Source organism: Siphateles boraxobius, unplaced genomic scaffold (genome assembly GCF_051911475.1).
Source record: "Siphateles boraxobius isolate OS27281-9 unplaced genomic scaffold, OSU_SipBor_1 31, whole genome shotgun sequence".
In the NCBI taxonomy this organism is placed as follows: Eukaryota; Metazoa; Chordata; class Actinopteri; order Cypriniformes; family Leuciscidae; genus Siphateles; species Siphateles boraxobius.
The window spans coordinates 9772695-9789193 of record NW_027508931.1 but is presented as its reverse complement, the minus strand read 5'-3'; the positions used below and the strand labels follow the sequence as shown (position 1 = coordinate 9789193).

Genomic DNA, 16499 nt, shown 5'->3' with positions numbered 1-16499 from the left:
CAAAAACAAGAAAATGTGTAAATGTAATTGGCAAATGTGATTTTTAAATAGCATATTTTATCAGTAAAATCTCGTTTACATTCATGGTGATCTGAGGGGGCGGGAGAGTCCCGTTGAGGGGGCGTCGCCCCCTCACGCCCCCCCGTGGCGCCGGCCCTGGATACAGACAGGTTAATGAAGCATCATGTCATTTAAGGTGGAATGAAAGTTGTCAATAGCTATAAGTAGCTTGATTAAGCCTTGTGAGGGCATGTATTGAAGCTTGAATCATGGAACAAACGCATGTTTGTTTTGACGTGCATCAGAATCCATATCTGTGTTTGTTATTTGACCTTTGATCACATTTCTCAAAATACTTTTTCTCAATCTGCTGGAGGCCCCCATTGCTATACATTTGTATGACTGCTATGACGTGAGATTTTTTTAGATAGGAAAGCAATTCTCATTTATCTATTATATTATATTATATTAACAAAAATTATATTAACAAACATTTGCATAAACATGGTAACATTAGGAACTGTATCTAAAATGTATAAGGGGTAAATGAATGTAACACAAAAAATGACATTTATTTCTTTTAATTGATATTGTTTGTTGGAATCTGGAATGTACCAGTGACTGGGCGACACACAGGAAAATGCATAATTTAGATCAGTTTATTGTTGAATATCAGCTCCTCTCAATGTAAATGTCAATTTTATCAAATACTTTGTCTATGGCTTTAATCACAATGAAATAAAAATGAAAAAAAATGTAATATTGCACTAGCCTATGTATTATAAATTATTTACCCGTGCACATTATTATTTTTTAAATAATGTGCCTTTGTGAATTTTAATCAAAATAACTTCTCTTTTCTGATGAGATGTTTATGAAGACATGAGATCACAGCAATAGCAAACCACAACCATCCAACGATCCACTCAATCCCTGATGCACAAAATCAAGTCCAGACCTAAATTTTTTCTTGTTTGAGAAGCCTTTTCACTCGGATACATCACAATAGGGACTATAGTAGTCAATAAACAATAAGCTTAAGAGAATGTATTTTAACATAAAAGTCTTAAATACTTCACCTTTAATTTGATTGGCAGGGTTACATTTGAACTTGATCTAATGGAATTCTAATGGTGCAACACTTAAATATTTAGCATTTCATAATTTGAAGATTGCAGTCTCCCAGGAGGGAGGGTTTCTTCACCATGGCCTGAAATGGGTCTGTCAGATATGAAGTTATAACAATGCAAGGTTTTAGAGGAGCAGGGCTGTGAAACACACTGTTTTAATCGATTCAGACAAATGCAAGGATTCAGGCAATACAGCATGTCGTTCATCCAGAAGATTCGATTTTTCCTTAAGCGGCAGATTTCTAGAGTTCATGGGTCTTTGAGCGAATTTCTGTGCCGGCCGAGGACACGCGAGTAAGTTGAAACCAGCTGTAAAGTTTTGTAAAAATTAACTGCTGTTGTTTCCACTGTGCTCTTTCTTTAGCTCACCTGCTGTCATGCTTTCCAGAGCGGTCCCCATGGCTGGGGTCACTGTGCAAAAGATCAGTAAACACATTACCTTCTTCGCCAATGACGTCGATGGGACTCCTACGGCTAGCTTTTCACCTGGTCACCCTAAACCTATATTGGTGTTACTGCCGTGGCTGGGCTCCAGACCACAAGCCATTGCCAAGTACTGTGAGATTTACTTTCGCACAGGCTTTGATGTACTCGTAGTGGAAAGCGAAGTGAAGCAGTTCTTGTGGCCCCGGTGGGGGTTGGAGTATGGTGGCCGTGTGCTGGAATTATTAGAAAGCGAGCGCTTCTCACAGCGCCCCCTACTGGTCCATGCTTTCTCCATAGGGGGATATACGTTTTCTCAAGTGCTTGTTCATGTGGCAAAAGATACCCAGCGTTACCAAGGCCTGAAAAACAGGATCAGGGGTCAAATCTACGACAGCCTGGTCGTAGGATCACTGGACCATATGGCCACCGGTATGTACAGAGATTTATAAACCTTTCAGTCTGTACTGCTAACACATAAGCCGGGGACACACTCAACGACTTGCTGAAACATTCTAAGACTGAACTGAACACACTTACAGATTGTTTCCAATGAATGACTGCAGCAGATTTTAAACACCGACTGTGAACACCAACTGAACACAACTGTCTCTGACTCGGCACGTTTGGACATGATCAGTTGTAAGTATCAAATTACATTCATAATCGGCCTTACAGTCGATAAGTGTGTCCCCGGCTTTTGGGGTGGATGGTATGATGAGAATCTTGCATCATGGTTTGACTATTTTTATATTATGTATATGAACATTTTATTTTATTTGTGCTGTAAATTCAAGTGGTAATGTTAAACAATTAAACTCTACAGTTCTACAGGAAATCTTCCACTTCCTGATCTGCATTTTCACATTACCCCATTTTTCTTTTTTGTATAATAAATAACATAATAGCTACATAAATGCAGAGGTGGAAAGTAACGAATTACATTTACTCGCGTTACGTATTTGAGTCGTTTTTTTGTGTACTTCTACTTTTTAAAGTAGTTTTTAAAATCTGTAATTTTACTTTTACTTAAAGGGTAAGTTCAGCGTTTTACAAGTAAAGCCCTGTTTTAAGATCGTTTCTGATGAAATCAAACGGTTAAGATTAAAATTTGGACAAATGCTGCTGTCCCGAGAATTTTAGGTTCCCTATCAGGGTACTCGAGCTGCGTGACAACGCTTTGGGAACGCCCCTGCGTGAGTGCGTCATGAAGCATGTATGAAATCAGTCCAATGGCGAGACGGAACGTCATAGGCGGGTGACGTCATCGACCAGGAAACTATATAAGCACCCCAAAACACAAGCGCGTCAGCTTCTGAGTCTTCAGCAAGCGCTCTGTGTGTGAATATATCAGTCTGTGTCTCAAAGTGTTTTTGTCTGTCCTTAGAAATGGCTAGGCAGGAGTTTTTCACATATAAAAAAACTATAAAGAGACGATATATATATATATATATATATATATATATATAATATGGCGAGCGAACAGCAGTTCAGAAAGTGTGTTCATCCCTGCCCACGTTATATCATGGGTGGGGACACTCACGATCTGTGTCTTGTTTGTATGGGAGTGCAGCATGCCCAGTCAGCTCTCGAGGGAGCTGGTTGCGATCATTGTGAGCGTATGTCAATGAAAACGCTCTGCTTCCGTCGAGCCCTCTTCGAGGAGAGTGGTTCGGTCCGCGCTCCCCGCGGTTCGGGTCCCGCTGCTGCCGAGGCACAGCGGAGGCTTCAATCGTGGGGATCGCAAATGGATCTATCAGCGGGGATTGAGACGGGCTCTGCCCTATCTCAGCCTCCATCACTTCAATTATCCAGTTCTGAGGATCTGGATGTTGAAAGTATTGATACAGCAGAGACTGGGGACTCGTCACTTCAGTCTCCTGCTAGTGAGGAGCTTATGTAGGTGCTCACTCGTGCTGTAGAAAAATTAAGCATCGAGTGGCTAGCTGATAGACAGGAATCTCGTTCAGAAAGTAAACTAGATGAAAGATTTCTGCCGTCTCGTGCTGCACCTCCACGCCGGTGTCTTCCATTCTTTCCTGACCTCCACACCGAGGTGTCGAGGTCATGGAAAAGACCAGTGTCATCCAGAATATTTAGCCAGCAAACATCTGTTTATTCAAATATTTCTGGGGCTAAGAATTATGGTTATGGGGCAATGCCTAAGGCTGAAGAAACGCTACCGAGCCATCTATCTCCAGATACGGCATCGTCATTTAAGACACCGGCATTGCCCACAAAGCCATCAAGAAATACCTCGGCTTTGGTGGGCAAAGCTTACTCGGCGGCAGGTCAAGGGGCAGCGTGCTTACATACTATGTCGATATTACAAGCATATCAAGCAGACCTATTAAAAGATATGAGAGAGAGGGATGAAATTAGTGCTGACGTAATTCGAGAATTACGTCAGGCAGCAGATCTATCTCTCCGTGCCACCAAGGAGACGGCCAAATCAGTGGGTCGTTCTGTGGCAGCCATGGTGGCAACGGAGAGACACTTATGGTTGAATTTATCCAACATGAAAGAAAAGGAAAAATCTTTTCTCCTGGACGCCCTGCTTTCAACTGCTGGCCTCTTCGGTGACTCAGTGAATTCGGTCATCAAGAGGTTTCAGGAAGAGAAAAAGCAGGCGGCGGCGCTCCAGAAATTTCTCCCCCTCCGTGTTCATGTCTCCGGGGCTGCTGGGCGGGAGCAGCCCCGGCCGTCGAGTAGCTCCTCACACCGGGTGCAACAGAAAAGGAGTGTCGCGTCTCGTGCTCCTCCCCAGCAAGACTAGGCCGAGACGCGGCGCTCTCAGACGAGGTCTTCCAGGGGCAAGGCCGATCTGAGGACGGTTATTGTCGCCAGGAAGGCTTCGTCGAAGAAGAAGCCCTGACGCTAGAAACGTCAGGGTACTGAGGGTGGTCCCCACCAAGAGAGAAAGGTGTTCGCTGCAGTACACAGCGCCCGTTCTCTCTCTGTGCCCTCAGGGGCCCGTTCTGCCAACCCCGCCTGCGTGCCCGGGGCGTAGACGGTCCCAGCGAGCGCTTTCCCGAGGGACGCTCGCCCGCTCTGAAGAGCGGTTTAGAGTGGTCAGACCAGTTGTTCCCTGCCGGTGCGCCGTTACAGGGCACTGTGTCTGCCACTCAAAATATTCCAGAGGCCAGTCTCGAGAGACTGGTACCCTTAGTAGAATTTTTGGCAGAGTGGAAAAGCCTTCCAAATGTATCTCATTGGGTCCTGCAGACTATCGTGAAGGGGTACGCGATTCAGTTCAGATCACGCCCGCCTTGCTTCAGAGGGGTTCTGCCCACAGTGGTGGGCCCCGAGCAGGCTCTGGTTATGGAACAGGAGGTGAAAACTCTCCTGCTGAAGGAGGCTATAGAACGAGTTCTTCCTCCCAGCAGAGATCGTTCCAAAGATGGATGGGGGGTTGCGTCCAATTTTAGATCTGCGCCTGTTAAATCGCTCAGTAGGGAAGCTCAAATTCAAAATGCTTACTCTCAAGCAGATCGTGTCACAGATCAGGTCCGAGGACTGGTTTGTCACGATAGATCTAAAGGACGCGTACTTCCACATTTCCATCCTTCCAAAACACAGGAAGTTCCTGAGGTTCGCTTTCGGGGGCGAAGCGTACCAGTATCGGGTTCTTCTGTTCGGCCTAGCACTGTCTCCCCGAACTTTCACGAAATGTCTGGACTCCAGGGCATCCGCATTTTAAACTATATCGACGATTGGTTGATTCTGGCTCAATCGGAGGCAGGGGCTGAGGCCCGGGGAGTGGAGACTCCACCCTGAGGTGGTGGAGCTCCTATGGAGACATTTCGGTCGTGCCGAGGTAGACCTATTTGCATCCAGGGAAACATCACACTGCCAACTGTGGTTTTCCCTAAGTCCTCCAGCCCCTCTGAGGTTGGACGCGATGGTACAGGAGTGGCCGAGGTCACGCCTGTACGCATTTCCCCCGATTGCTCTGCTCCTAGGAGTTCTGGAGAGGGTTCGCCGGGACGGGGTCAGTCTACTGTTGGTAGCCCCGTACTGACCGGCCCGAGTTTGGTTTGCGGACCTAATTTCTCTCCTCGACGGCTCTCCTCTGGAGATTCCGATGAGGAGGGACCTTCTCTCTCAGGCGAGCGGGTCGATACTTCACCCCCGCCCAGATCTATGGAGGTTGTGTGCTTGGCCTCTGAGGGGGCCCAGCTCATAGAATCTGGTCTCCCCACTGAGGTCGTGGAGACCATCCTCCACTCCAGAGCTCCGGCCACTAGGAAATTATATGCCTTGAGGTGGAAAATGTTCACCTCTTGGTGTGGAGAACACCAGCTGGACCCAGTTAACTGCCCGGTGGGTGCAGTGCTGGAATTCCTTCAGGAGCGTTTCTCCACAGGGTTATCCCACTCCACACTAAGGTGTATGTGGCGGCCTATCTGCTTACCACGTCCCTTTGAGTGGTGCTTCTCTCGGGAGACACCCAGTTGTAACCCGTTTTCCTTCGTGGCATTCTGAGGCTGAGGCCAGCAGTTCGCACGAGGGTGCCGACCTGGGACCTGGCGGTTGTTCTAGAAGGTCTCTCTCTAGCACCGTTCGAGCCCATTGAAGAAGTTTCGGAGAAATTCATCACTCTTAAAACTATCTTTCTTCTTGCTATATCTTCATTAAAAAGAATAGGAGATATCCAAGCTCTGTCGGTCTCTCCCTCGTGCTTGGAATTTGCACCAGGCATGGTGAAGGCTTTCCTCCTCCCTAGGCCTGGATACGTTCCCAAGGTACCAACCAATGTGGTCAGGCCTATTGTACTGCAGGCTTTCTGTCCTCCTCCATTTCTGACGTCGGACCCAGAGAAAGAGTGAACAGCTATTCGTTTGCTTTGGACCCCCTAAGAAGGGCTGTCCAGTATCTAAGCAGAGGTTGAGCAAGTGGGTTGGCAAGGCCATCTCACTTGCCTATGAGTCTGCCGGTCAGCCTTCTCCTTTGGCTGTCCGGGCTCATTCAACCAGGAGTATGGCTGCCTCTAAGGCTATCCTGTCAGGAGTATCAATCCAGGATGTTTGTGATGCGGCAGGCTGGTCCTTACCGCACACATTCGTGAAGTTTTATCATCTCGACTTCAGCTCCACTCCAGGGGCGCAGGTGCTTTCGTCCGAATGTGCGCTCTGACTTCACACGACGGACACTTGCTCGTATGGCGACGTTGTTATTAGCGTTCCCAAAGCGTTGTCACGCAGCTCGAGTTCCCTGATAGGGAACGTCTCTGGTTACGTATGTAACCCTAGTTCCCTGAAGGGAACGAGACGCTGCGTGTCTATGCCATACTCCCAGCATGCCCGTGAGCACTTGGTTCAGTCTTATCAGAAGCTGACGCGCTTGTGTTTTGGGGTGCTTATATAGTTTCCCGTCGATGACGTCACCCGCCTATGACGTTCCTTCTGCCATTGGACTGATTTCATACGTGCTTCATGACGCACTCACGCAGGGGCGTTCCCACAGCGTTGTCACGCAGCGTCTCGTTCCTTTCAGGGAACTAGGGTTACATACGTAACCAGAGACGTTTTTGTGTTAGCACACCCCCACCTATGCAATGGTTTCATAGGTGCATTGGAACAATCATTCATATAAACGCATTAAACTTTAGTTTACAAAGACGTGAAACTCACCGAGTGGTCTGTGGTGTTCAGTGATATGCTCACGCAAAAATCGCTGCAAAAGATGCTTTCCAACAGGTGTTTTACCATTCGTTTGTTAAACTGTGGACCTATTTTTCCAACGGCTCACAACCGGACATTCTTCCAAAAACTACAATAAAACCTGTTGGAAAGCATCTTTTGCAGCGATTTTTGCGTGAGCATATCAGTGAACACCCCAGACTAGAGGTCTGCGCGGGGCACAATTTTCAGACCCGCTCCCGCAGTGTTCAGTCCCGTTCCCGCCCGCTCCCGCAAAGATTTGTCATTTTTAGTACCGCTCCCGCCCGCATCTGTGATATAATGTCCCGCTCCCGCCCGCACTTTCTGTCTGACGAAAGGTCTTGGGGAAAAAAATGCGTGCACACAAAATTCCTTGCCAATACTTGGTAACATATTTATTGGTCCCATATTACGAACAGCATAATATTCACAACAGTACTTTATCTGAAGCACTAGAGGCGCTCTGTTCCTCGTCCATGCTTTCTATTTTGAACTTGAACTAGCTTTCGAATTCGAACTCGGAGCGGCGGGAAAGGAATTGTGTCTAAACAAGTGTGCGTGAGATTAGGCCCCGCCCTACCCGACAACATTCACAAGTTTAGGCTGCTTAAAACGTTTTTATTGCTGCCAATCAGAATCTCCCTCACAACTACAAATTATGTATGCTACTTTAATCATTTATATATTTTACTTTATACTCATATTTCATTTGCGGGAGTGCAGCGTATCATCCCTCCCGCCCGCACCCGCAAGTGCACCTCATCATCCCGCCCGCTCCCGCAATGACCTTTAAAAATTTGTCCCGCGCCGCACTGTTTTGCGGACTCCCGCGGGAGTGCAGACCTCTACCCCAGACCACTCGGTGAGTTTCACGTCTTTGTAAACTAAAGTGTAATGCGTTTATATGAATGATTGGGGGGGGGGCTAACACAAAACCTACAATTCTCGGGACAGCAGCATGTGTCCAAATTTTAATCTTAACCGTTCGATTTCATCAGAAACGATCTTAAAACAGGGCTTTACTTGTAAAGCGCCAAACTCGCCCTTTAAGTACGTTTTGTTTGAAGTATTGTACTTCGCTACATTTGAAATCATATCCGTTACTAAGTAAAAAAATCACACTCTGGAAACTACTGCATTGATTGAAGGGCGGGAGAACAAACACGCAAAAAAGGTGACGCAGACCCAGCTGAAGCTGAAAGCGAAGCGCCTTCGAATTTTTATTAAGCGAATTATGGCCAGTATGGAAATACTTTGTATGTAAAAAAGTGTGGTTGTCCTCGAGGATAGATATCCAATTTGCAAAAAATGTGGACACAAAGTGGCTGCAAAAGGAGGATACATAGGAAACCATCCCCCTGCAGATAAAGATATGTCCCGATTATAACTTAAGGCGAATGATTTACGTGATGCAGAGGGAATCCCGGAATCCAGTCATGAAAATGGAATTTACATAACGCAAAAGATGTCACGTAAAACACGCAAAATGATGGATGGATGAATACATGGAAAGTAGAACTGTGCAATAAATCCAATCGCGACATGATCTGTGAATATTTAAGCGCAAAAATACTGCTATGTAAAAATATAACCTGCTTGTCTTGCGTTTCTGTGAATCTGTGTGAATGAGCTGCTCCACTTTGTCTACTACATAATCAAGTACGCGTGGTGTTTTCAGCGTCTCACAATTAATTTGAGTACATGATGAATACATAAACATTTCCAGAGCTGCTCTGAGAGAACGCCTAATGAGCATTTTCATCATTTTATTTGAGAAAAACCATTGTCAAATAGGCTTACACTTTGAAAAAGGTCTTCACTACAACCCGTCAAAATAAAAGTTTGGTTTAACTTATGACTGAAATATATTACTATTGTAGGCATACAATAGAACGTACTTCTCAAAATTATAATAATAATAATAACAATAATAATACAATTTATTTAAACATTAATTAAGGCATATATTTTTTGTTCATGGTTTAATTTAGTAAATCTGTTTTTTCAGCTCTTCCCCAAAAAATAAAAGGACACAAGTTTAAATTTTCATTTGATTGCCACCGTTTTTGATAATATATTTGGATTAAATCATAAAAAGAAACATTAATTTTCTGAATAAAATACATTTCATAGGACTATATTATTCTTAAAAAATAAAAAAAATATTAATGTTAAAAATGAGTTGTTAATCTAATTCATGATCAATTATTGAATTTAATTGATTAGACATGTTCTATTGAAATTTTAATAAACAAATCAAACAAATGGTTTCAAGTTTGTTATAATAAAAGCATTTGTTCAACCCCCCAAAAAACTGTTTTCTTTAATTTAACTGTCATTTTAATATACTGTCATAATAATAACCATAATTTAATAATACCGTTTATTTAATAATTGATCATTACTGTAAACCGTGATATTTTCTGAGACGTTACCATACTGTAAAAATCTCATACCATTAAAACCCTACATGGGAGAGTCCCCCCACCCCACCCACCCACTGTTCACCCACCCCCCACTGTTAAAAAAGTAACTCAGTAACTTTTACTTGAGTAAATTTTAAATGAGCTACTTTTTACTTTTACTTGAGTAGATTTTTAGACTGGTAATTTTACTTGTACTTAAGTAAAATTTCATTGAAGTAGTAGTACTTTTACTTGAACAGAATATTTTATTACTCTTTCCCAAGGGGGTAATCCATCAGCCGGAAGTTGAAGCCTCGCGGGAGCCGCCATTGTAGCAGAACTTCACCTGCTGTTAGCATTCCATTGACTCCCATTCATTTTGGCGTCACTTTGACAGCGAATAACTTTCGTCCCGTCAAGGGAGAAGCCCATAGATAATGAGTCCATAAAAGCAACGGGACAAAATATTTCAACAACGTTTTTTGGGGAATTGGAAATAATTCGATATGTGGCAAGTGAATACATATGAAGTGATTAACGTTGGCAATTTTCACGCAGAGCTACTAGAAGATTTACGTCTGTCAGACAGGTTGCTCACGTCATCAAGCTTAGTTTGAGTCTGCGCGTCAGGAACGGAAGTGCTAAAAAATCGCTAAAAATGGGCTTCAACTGTCTCAACTGAGTTCCAATGAGATGGCTCTGTCCACTTCTTATACTGTCTATGCTCTTTCCACCTCTGCATAAATGCATGGTATCTATTACAATAATACAAATGTATTACAATTTAAAATAACTGTTTTCTAATTGAATATATTTTGAAATGTAATTTATTCCTGTGATAGTAAAGCTGAAATTTCAGCATCATTACTTCAGTCTTCAGTGTCACATGATCCTTCCAAAAGCATTATAAAATGCTTGTTTGGTGCTCAAGAAACATTTATTATTATTATCATCAATGCTGAAAACAGTTGTGCTGCTTTAATTTTGTGGAAATTGTGATACATTATTTTTCAGGATTCTATATAGAGAGAACAGCATTTATTTGAAACAGAAATCTTTAACAAAATAAATGTCTTTACTGTCACTTTTGATCAATTTAATGTGACCCCAAGCTTTTGAACGGTAGTGTACCATTATCTGTATGTCTGTGTATTTATCTGCCTACCAACAACTAAAGCCTGGAATACACTACACGACTTTTGCTCAGTATTTTGCATCTGGGAGAGTCGGAAGTAGTTGCCAAATGTTTTGCTCAGTCGTGTTCTGTTATGATTCTGCCCAAGCTTTTGAACGGTAGTGTACCATTATCTGTATGTCTGTGTACTTATCTGCCTACCAACAACTAAAGCCTGGAATACACTACACGACTTTTGCTCAGTATTTTGCGATCTGGGTGAGTCGGAAGTAGTTGCAAAATGTCTGCACAAGTCTGCAGATTTTGTGTGTTCTGTTATGATTCTGCCCTTGTGTCTTTAATACTTCTCTTGTCTTAGGGTAGGATCATAACAGACTCATGTTTTGTGTGCAAGCACATGGTCCTTTGTTTGGGCCATGTGCTTGTGTTGTCTCGTTACCTTGCCCCGCCCCCTTGTTATCCTCGTTTTGTCATTATTGCTTTACCAGAGTCACCTGTGTTCCTGATTATTTTGCTCCCCATTTAATCCCCTTGTGTTTGCTGTCCTGGGCTGGTTCATTATCATACCTTGTCATGCATTGTGTGAATTAACCCGTGAGTAACCTCTTGAAAGTCTTGTCCTGAAAGAAGTGTTTTATCATGTCTTAGTATCGTCTGAGTCTTAGTCTAGTGTTGTCTATCCTGTCTTGTTTTGCCCCCTCGTGGGTTTTATTTTTCTGTTTTTTGTCGTTAATAAACCCTGTGTTAATTTTTTACTGTCTGCGATTGAGTTCATCCTTCAACCTCATAACATGTTCAGAGTTGACAATTCACTGAAAATCACATTCTGTATGATTTTTTTTTAACTTCAGAGTCAGACTTTGATTCCATCCAGTCGGAGGACATCAAAACATGTTTGATATTTTGAGCCAATTTTAGAACACATATTGTGTATGATGCACAATATGTGTGATGTCTGGAAATCGTGCGAAGTCTCAAAGATTGAGAAAAAATGGAGATGACTTATGAGACAAAAAAGAAGGAAAAACTTACCATCCAGACCACGGATCACGAGCTTGGAGCTTGACGAGTGATCGTGTTGAGACACTAGGATATAGGAGATGGAGCCGCGAGATGGCGCATGCCATGCATGAAATAAATGTTAGAAAACCCAGAATCTGCCGTTTGTTTAGTAATTGTTTCAGTATTCACACAATGTGGGTAACGCAGCTCACTTTGCTCCCAGGTCGAAAAATCACTGGAGAATGCGTCACGTGTTTCTGTTCAGTGTATTGTAGTGTATCGTATCATCCTCAGTCCTGTAGTGTATGATGACCAGCTTTTCTCTCTAACCATATACAAACTCGGCAAGTGTATGCTGCCTGCTGTTTTAAAAATCTGTTCAGATTTTAAAAGGCGTGTAGTGTATAACCACGTATCAACGCTTAAGCAACCTTGTAGCTTTTAAACATCACATTTCTTTTCAAACGGCAAAAGTATTCAAACTACACAAGGCCTGAAAAACTTCATAGAGAAATTTATCCTGATGAACTAGAATTATCGAGTTGTCACTGAAATCTCTTGCTTAATTATTTTGGATTTGTTGTTTGTTTTCCAGGTCTTGGTAAAACCATATTTCCCCTGATGGAGGGTCTCGTGAGAACGGCTGGCCTTCTGTACTTCCGTGTCTTTAAACACCAGACGGTTGACTACTTTAACTCGGCGATCAGCATTTTCTGGAGCAATCCTTTGATGACACCTGCTCTCTTTTTTTACTCTGAGAATGATGCAATGTGCGATTACAAGAACTTGGAGAATAATGTGGAGTTATGGAGGAATCGAGGCCTATCTGTCGAGATCAAGAAGTGGAAAGAGTCTATTCATGCAGGTCATCTGCGCACACATCCTCAGGAATACCTGGCCACCCTAGAGAACTTTGTGATGTCTCTCAACATGGTGCCTCTAAAGGCCAAAATGTGAACTCTGAACTGTCATCACCTGCCTCATTAAACATCAAAAATTGCCTGAAGTGCCTGGTTTGACTGTTATATAGACATTCCCTTTAGTTTTACGTCGCAGAATTTGATTGTTTCTCAAACCTCTTCAGTCTGTTGAAATAATTATGTGACTACATGTGAAGACCATACCACTGGCATGTTGAGGATGTGTACTACTACATACAATCTATTGATATGTGACCGATTTGGTTTGTTGCAATACAATGTGAAGCTCATATACTTCAGACCTCAAAATGATTATCTTGAAATATACAACTGTATATCATTATTTTGCTGTAGATATTTATGATAAACATTAAAAGGTTTAAGAGACCTTTTGCATGTAATGAGTCGTAGCTTATATGACAACTTGACTTAACTTTTAATGTCTATAGAATGTTCATTTGAATACACTGACTGTCCATCTTGGATCATCGATCTGTTTGCTTCAAAGGGAAACAGCCTGCTCTTTCAGTTTTCTTTGACTAATAAATTGTTTTCAAATAAAGAAATGACCTAGCTATATAAAATTTGCTACTAGCTATATCAAATCTGAATTAAATGTATAATATACCATTTGACACAATCCTGGTAAACCTATGCATTGTTGTTTTCTAGCACAGACACGAGAATAATATAAAGGTTGTGTTCAAGTACCTATACTGAAAATAAGGTGAATACAAGTAAAGTTGGACACTTAGATTTTTGTGTTACATATTTCTTTACTTTTACTCTGTATAGTGTAATGGAGATATGTACAAATGATATTGTGTGCAGGCCTAAGCCATTTGGCATATTTTAAAGCAACGTCCATGACAAATCATCAAAATGTCCTATTTTACCTGTATTCACCTTGTTTATCACTGCAATAATGAAGGTTTTTACTTTTTGTTTAAAATCAAATAAATCAATAATTCCGATTAATAATGTATTTTTTTTTTGTTAAGCGTAGAAGTCTCACAAAAGGGTTGGGTAAGGTGAAACAATACACAGGCTGCATCTGAAATCGTTAACTTCCCTATAGTATAGCTGAAAACCAGTATGTGATAAAAGTTACAAAGTAATTCACAGCACTCAATCCGGTGAGTTTATGAAGTGTGCAAATGATGGAAACTTTACAATCCTCTGAGCCAATGAGAGAGGATTTAGAAATGGCATTGAAGCGATGATTATTATGATATTTAGACCCATTTAACCTAGAGCAGGGGTGTCCAATCCTGCTCCTGGAGTTCAGCTCCAACCCCAATTAAACACACCTGAACCTTAATCAAGGTCGCAGGTGTGTTAAGGCATGTTGGAGCTAAACACTACATGACAGTGACCCTGCAGGACCAAGTTTAAACACTCCTAAATTAGAGAACTAAAATGTGAGATTTGCAAGTTACCCATCACATTTTTTCCCTGTAATTTCCCATAACAAAATAACCTCATGACCATTTTCTCTAACAATGTTTTCCTATGTCCCATTAAAAGATCAAATATATGTAAAATAACTCCCTTTGTGCTGCTTCGGCCAGAGGCATGAGTGAATGTTATGCATCTGGAGAAATGAGAAAGCCCTTTCAGGCCTGATCATGAGTGCAGGAGGTTGGGTGGTTTAGAGATGATCCGCTCCTCATGATCAGAATCCCTCTCAGTCCCACCGGCAACATGGATGTCTTCAGCACACGCACCAATGGCGCAGTCAACACGCTGTTTGGACAGACTTTAACGCGGGTGAGAGAAGCAGCTTTACTTCTTTAAAGTTCTGGTTGGCATGTTTTATTTTTTATATTGAAGAAAAAGTTGTTCCTTAGTTTTAAGTGTTTTTTTTAGCAGCGGTGAAGAAACATGATTTTTTTTAAAAAGAGGTTTTAATTTCTTGCTTAATTCAGACACATGAATCACATGAGCAGGTGTTACATTATGAAGCAGAATTAAAGGGATAAATGAGTAGCCTATGCATAATATGAACTTGGATAGGCATATACTGTATGGAAAGATGTAGTAAAAATAAACTAGTTAAATTGACAAATTAAGCGCCTGTATTTTTTCATGTCAACTTTTGTTTTCTTTAAGCACACAGTTCTTAACCTGGCTATAGGTGGACTCGCTTCTCTGTTAGTCCTAGTGAGTATTGGTGACTACACACACACACGCGGCGCGCGCACGTTTGTATGGTTATCTTTGTGAGGACATTCATGCAATCTCTAGCCCTAACTTTCACAACTAAGAGTCTAATTCTATCCTTAACCCTAAAACTAGCCCTTTAAAGGGGTGTCAGAAAGTGAAGATGTTTTTTTTAATGGTTTTTATTCAAACTGTATTTAATCTCCTAACCATATTCCTGCCCCATCACAGAAAACTTTCTGCATTTTTATAAGCTGTTTTCCTTGTGGGGACTAAAAAAATGTCCAGCACATTTTGTATCCACAACGTAGGGTTTAACACAGACACCGGTAATTTGCAGTAGTGTTTTGGCTATCTAAATCTTACATAGTGAATTAAAGGATCCTTTTATTTATTTTTAAATGTTTTTTATGGTGTTGGACCTACATATCTGCAATATTACTGATCACTTGCATCCAACTGCAAACTGCTAGTTGCACTCTATTTTTTCCTCTTTTTCAGGTAACTGTCATCAGTTCATTTGTCTTCCCTACTCCTCCTCCAACAGCATTAAATATCTTCTTTGTTGTCTGCATCATCATGACCTGTACCTCTGTATTGGTGCTGGTAAGTTTATACAGTATGTGTGTGTGTGTGTGTGTGTGTATATATATATATATATATATATATATATATATATATATATATATATATATATATATATATATATATATGTGTGTACTACAGCACATACTGTAGTACAAATTATAATTTATTAAAAGTTTCTCTGTTTGTTGCAGGTTTTCTGGTATCGCCAAGGTGATCTGGATGCAAAGTTCCGTTGTCTGATTTATTATTCCACTGGTCTCATTATCCTTCTCTGTCTGTGTGCCAATCTGTACTTCCATGATGTTGGAAGATGACATGATTCAGGCACATCACTCATACTGAACACCTTAATTCTCTCAAGCACAAAAGTTGTAAAATTATTATAAATGGTAGTTTATCTGTCAGAAGGGATAGTTTTGATTGTGTAGGTGGTGATCAGATGTTTGTTCAAACATATCAGTTTATTTGAACAGTGTACTTGGTGTTTTTTATGCTGAATATTTGTGTTCATTATTTTCTGTTGCTGTCAAGAGTCATGCTAAATGCAGCAGTATTTCAGTAGTTACTTGTATAAAATATTGTGATTTTTGTTCTGTGAACAATGCTGGTACTAAAGGACGGAGCCCTGACAATGAATAATATATACACATGTACCATGGAAGTTAAAAGTTTTGTGGGCTGGAGACCATGATGACATGCGTCTGGGTTTGCTCTTCAAGAAGACCAACTGTTGAATGCGAAACCACTATGAACCATAAAACCAAAGTTAGCATGCAATACAATTTATACCTACATTTTTTTACTTTTTCTACATCTACATCTAATATTTAAAGTAAATAATTATTTGATCGTTTAAGAAAAAGTATTTATTTTAGGTGCTGTGACAAGTTATTCATTTGAGGTTTTCAACAATTTAATCACCTTTCAGCTGTTAAAATAAATACTGCGGTGTTACAAATATTCCTCATAGGCTAGTCTCAATGAATAGGCTATAAGATCATGGAAGTAATATGCACAATTATACAAGAATTATTAGAAAATGCCTTTTAAAATCCTTTTAGATGCAGCAT

At 41.4% G+C, this 16499-nt stretch overlaps 2 protein-coding genes across 2 annotated transcripts; both read left to right on the top strand.

Annotated features, from left to right (window-relative positions):
* Positions 1 to 1384: 1384 nt before the first annotated feature.
* Positions 1385 to 13656, top strand: LOC143696861 (transmembrane protein 53). Its single transcript, XM_077193659.1, has 2 exons — positions 1385 to 1985; positions 12354 to 13656. The coding sequence occupies exons 1-2, from the start codon at positions 1508 to 1510 to the stop codon at positions 12713 to 12715; spliced, it is 840 nt and encodes a 279-aa protein (XP_077049774.1). The 5' UTR covers positions 1385 to 1507; the 3' UTR covers positions 12716 to 13656.
* A 338-nt stretch (positions 13657 to 13994) lies between these two features.
* Positions 13995 to 16097, top strand: tmem243a (transmembrane protein 243, mitochondrial a). Its single transcript, XM_077193658.1, is given in 5 exon segments — positions 13995 to 14330; positions 14332 to 14448; positions 14791 to 14841; positions 15343 to 15447; positions 15621 to 16097. Coding segments are annotated over 5 exon segments (465 nt in total). The 5' UTR covers positions 13995 to 14261; the 3' UTR covers positions 15744 to 16097.
* Positions 16098 to 16499: the final 402 nt, after the last annotated feature.

Coding starts and splice junctions, on each gene's coding strand:
- LOC143696861 (XM_077193659.1), top strand. CDS start 1,508: ATGCTTTCCAGAGCGGTCCCCATGGCTGGGGTCACTGTGCAAAAGATC. Junction 1,986..12,353: donor ACTGGACCATATGGCCACCG/GTATGTACAGAG, acceptor TTTGTTTTCCAG/GTCTTGGTAAAACCATATTT.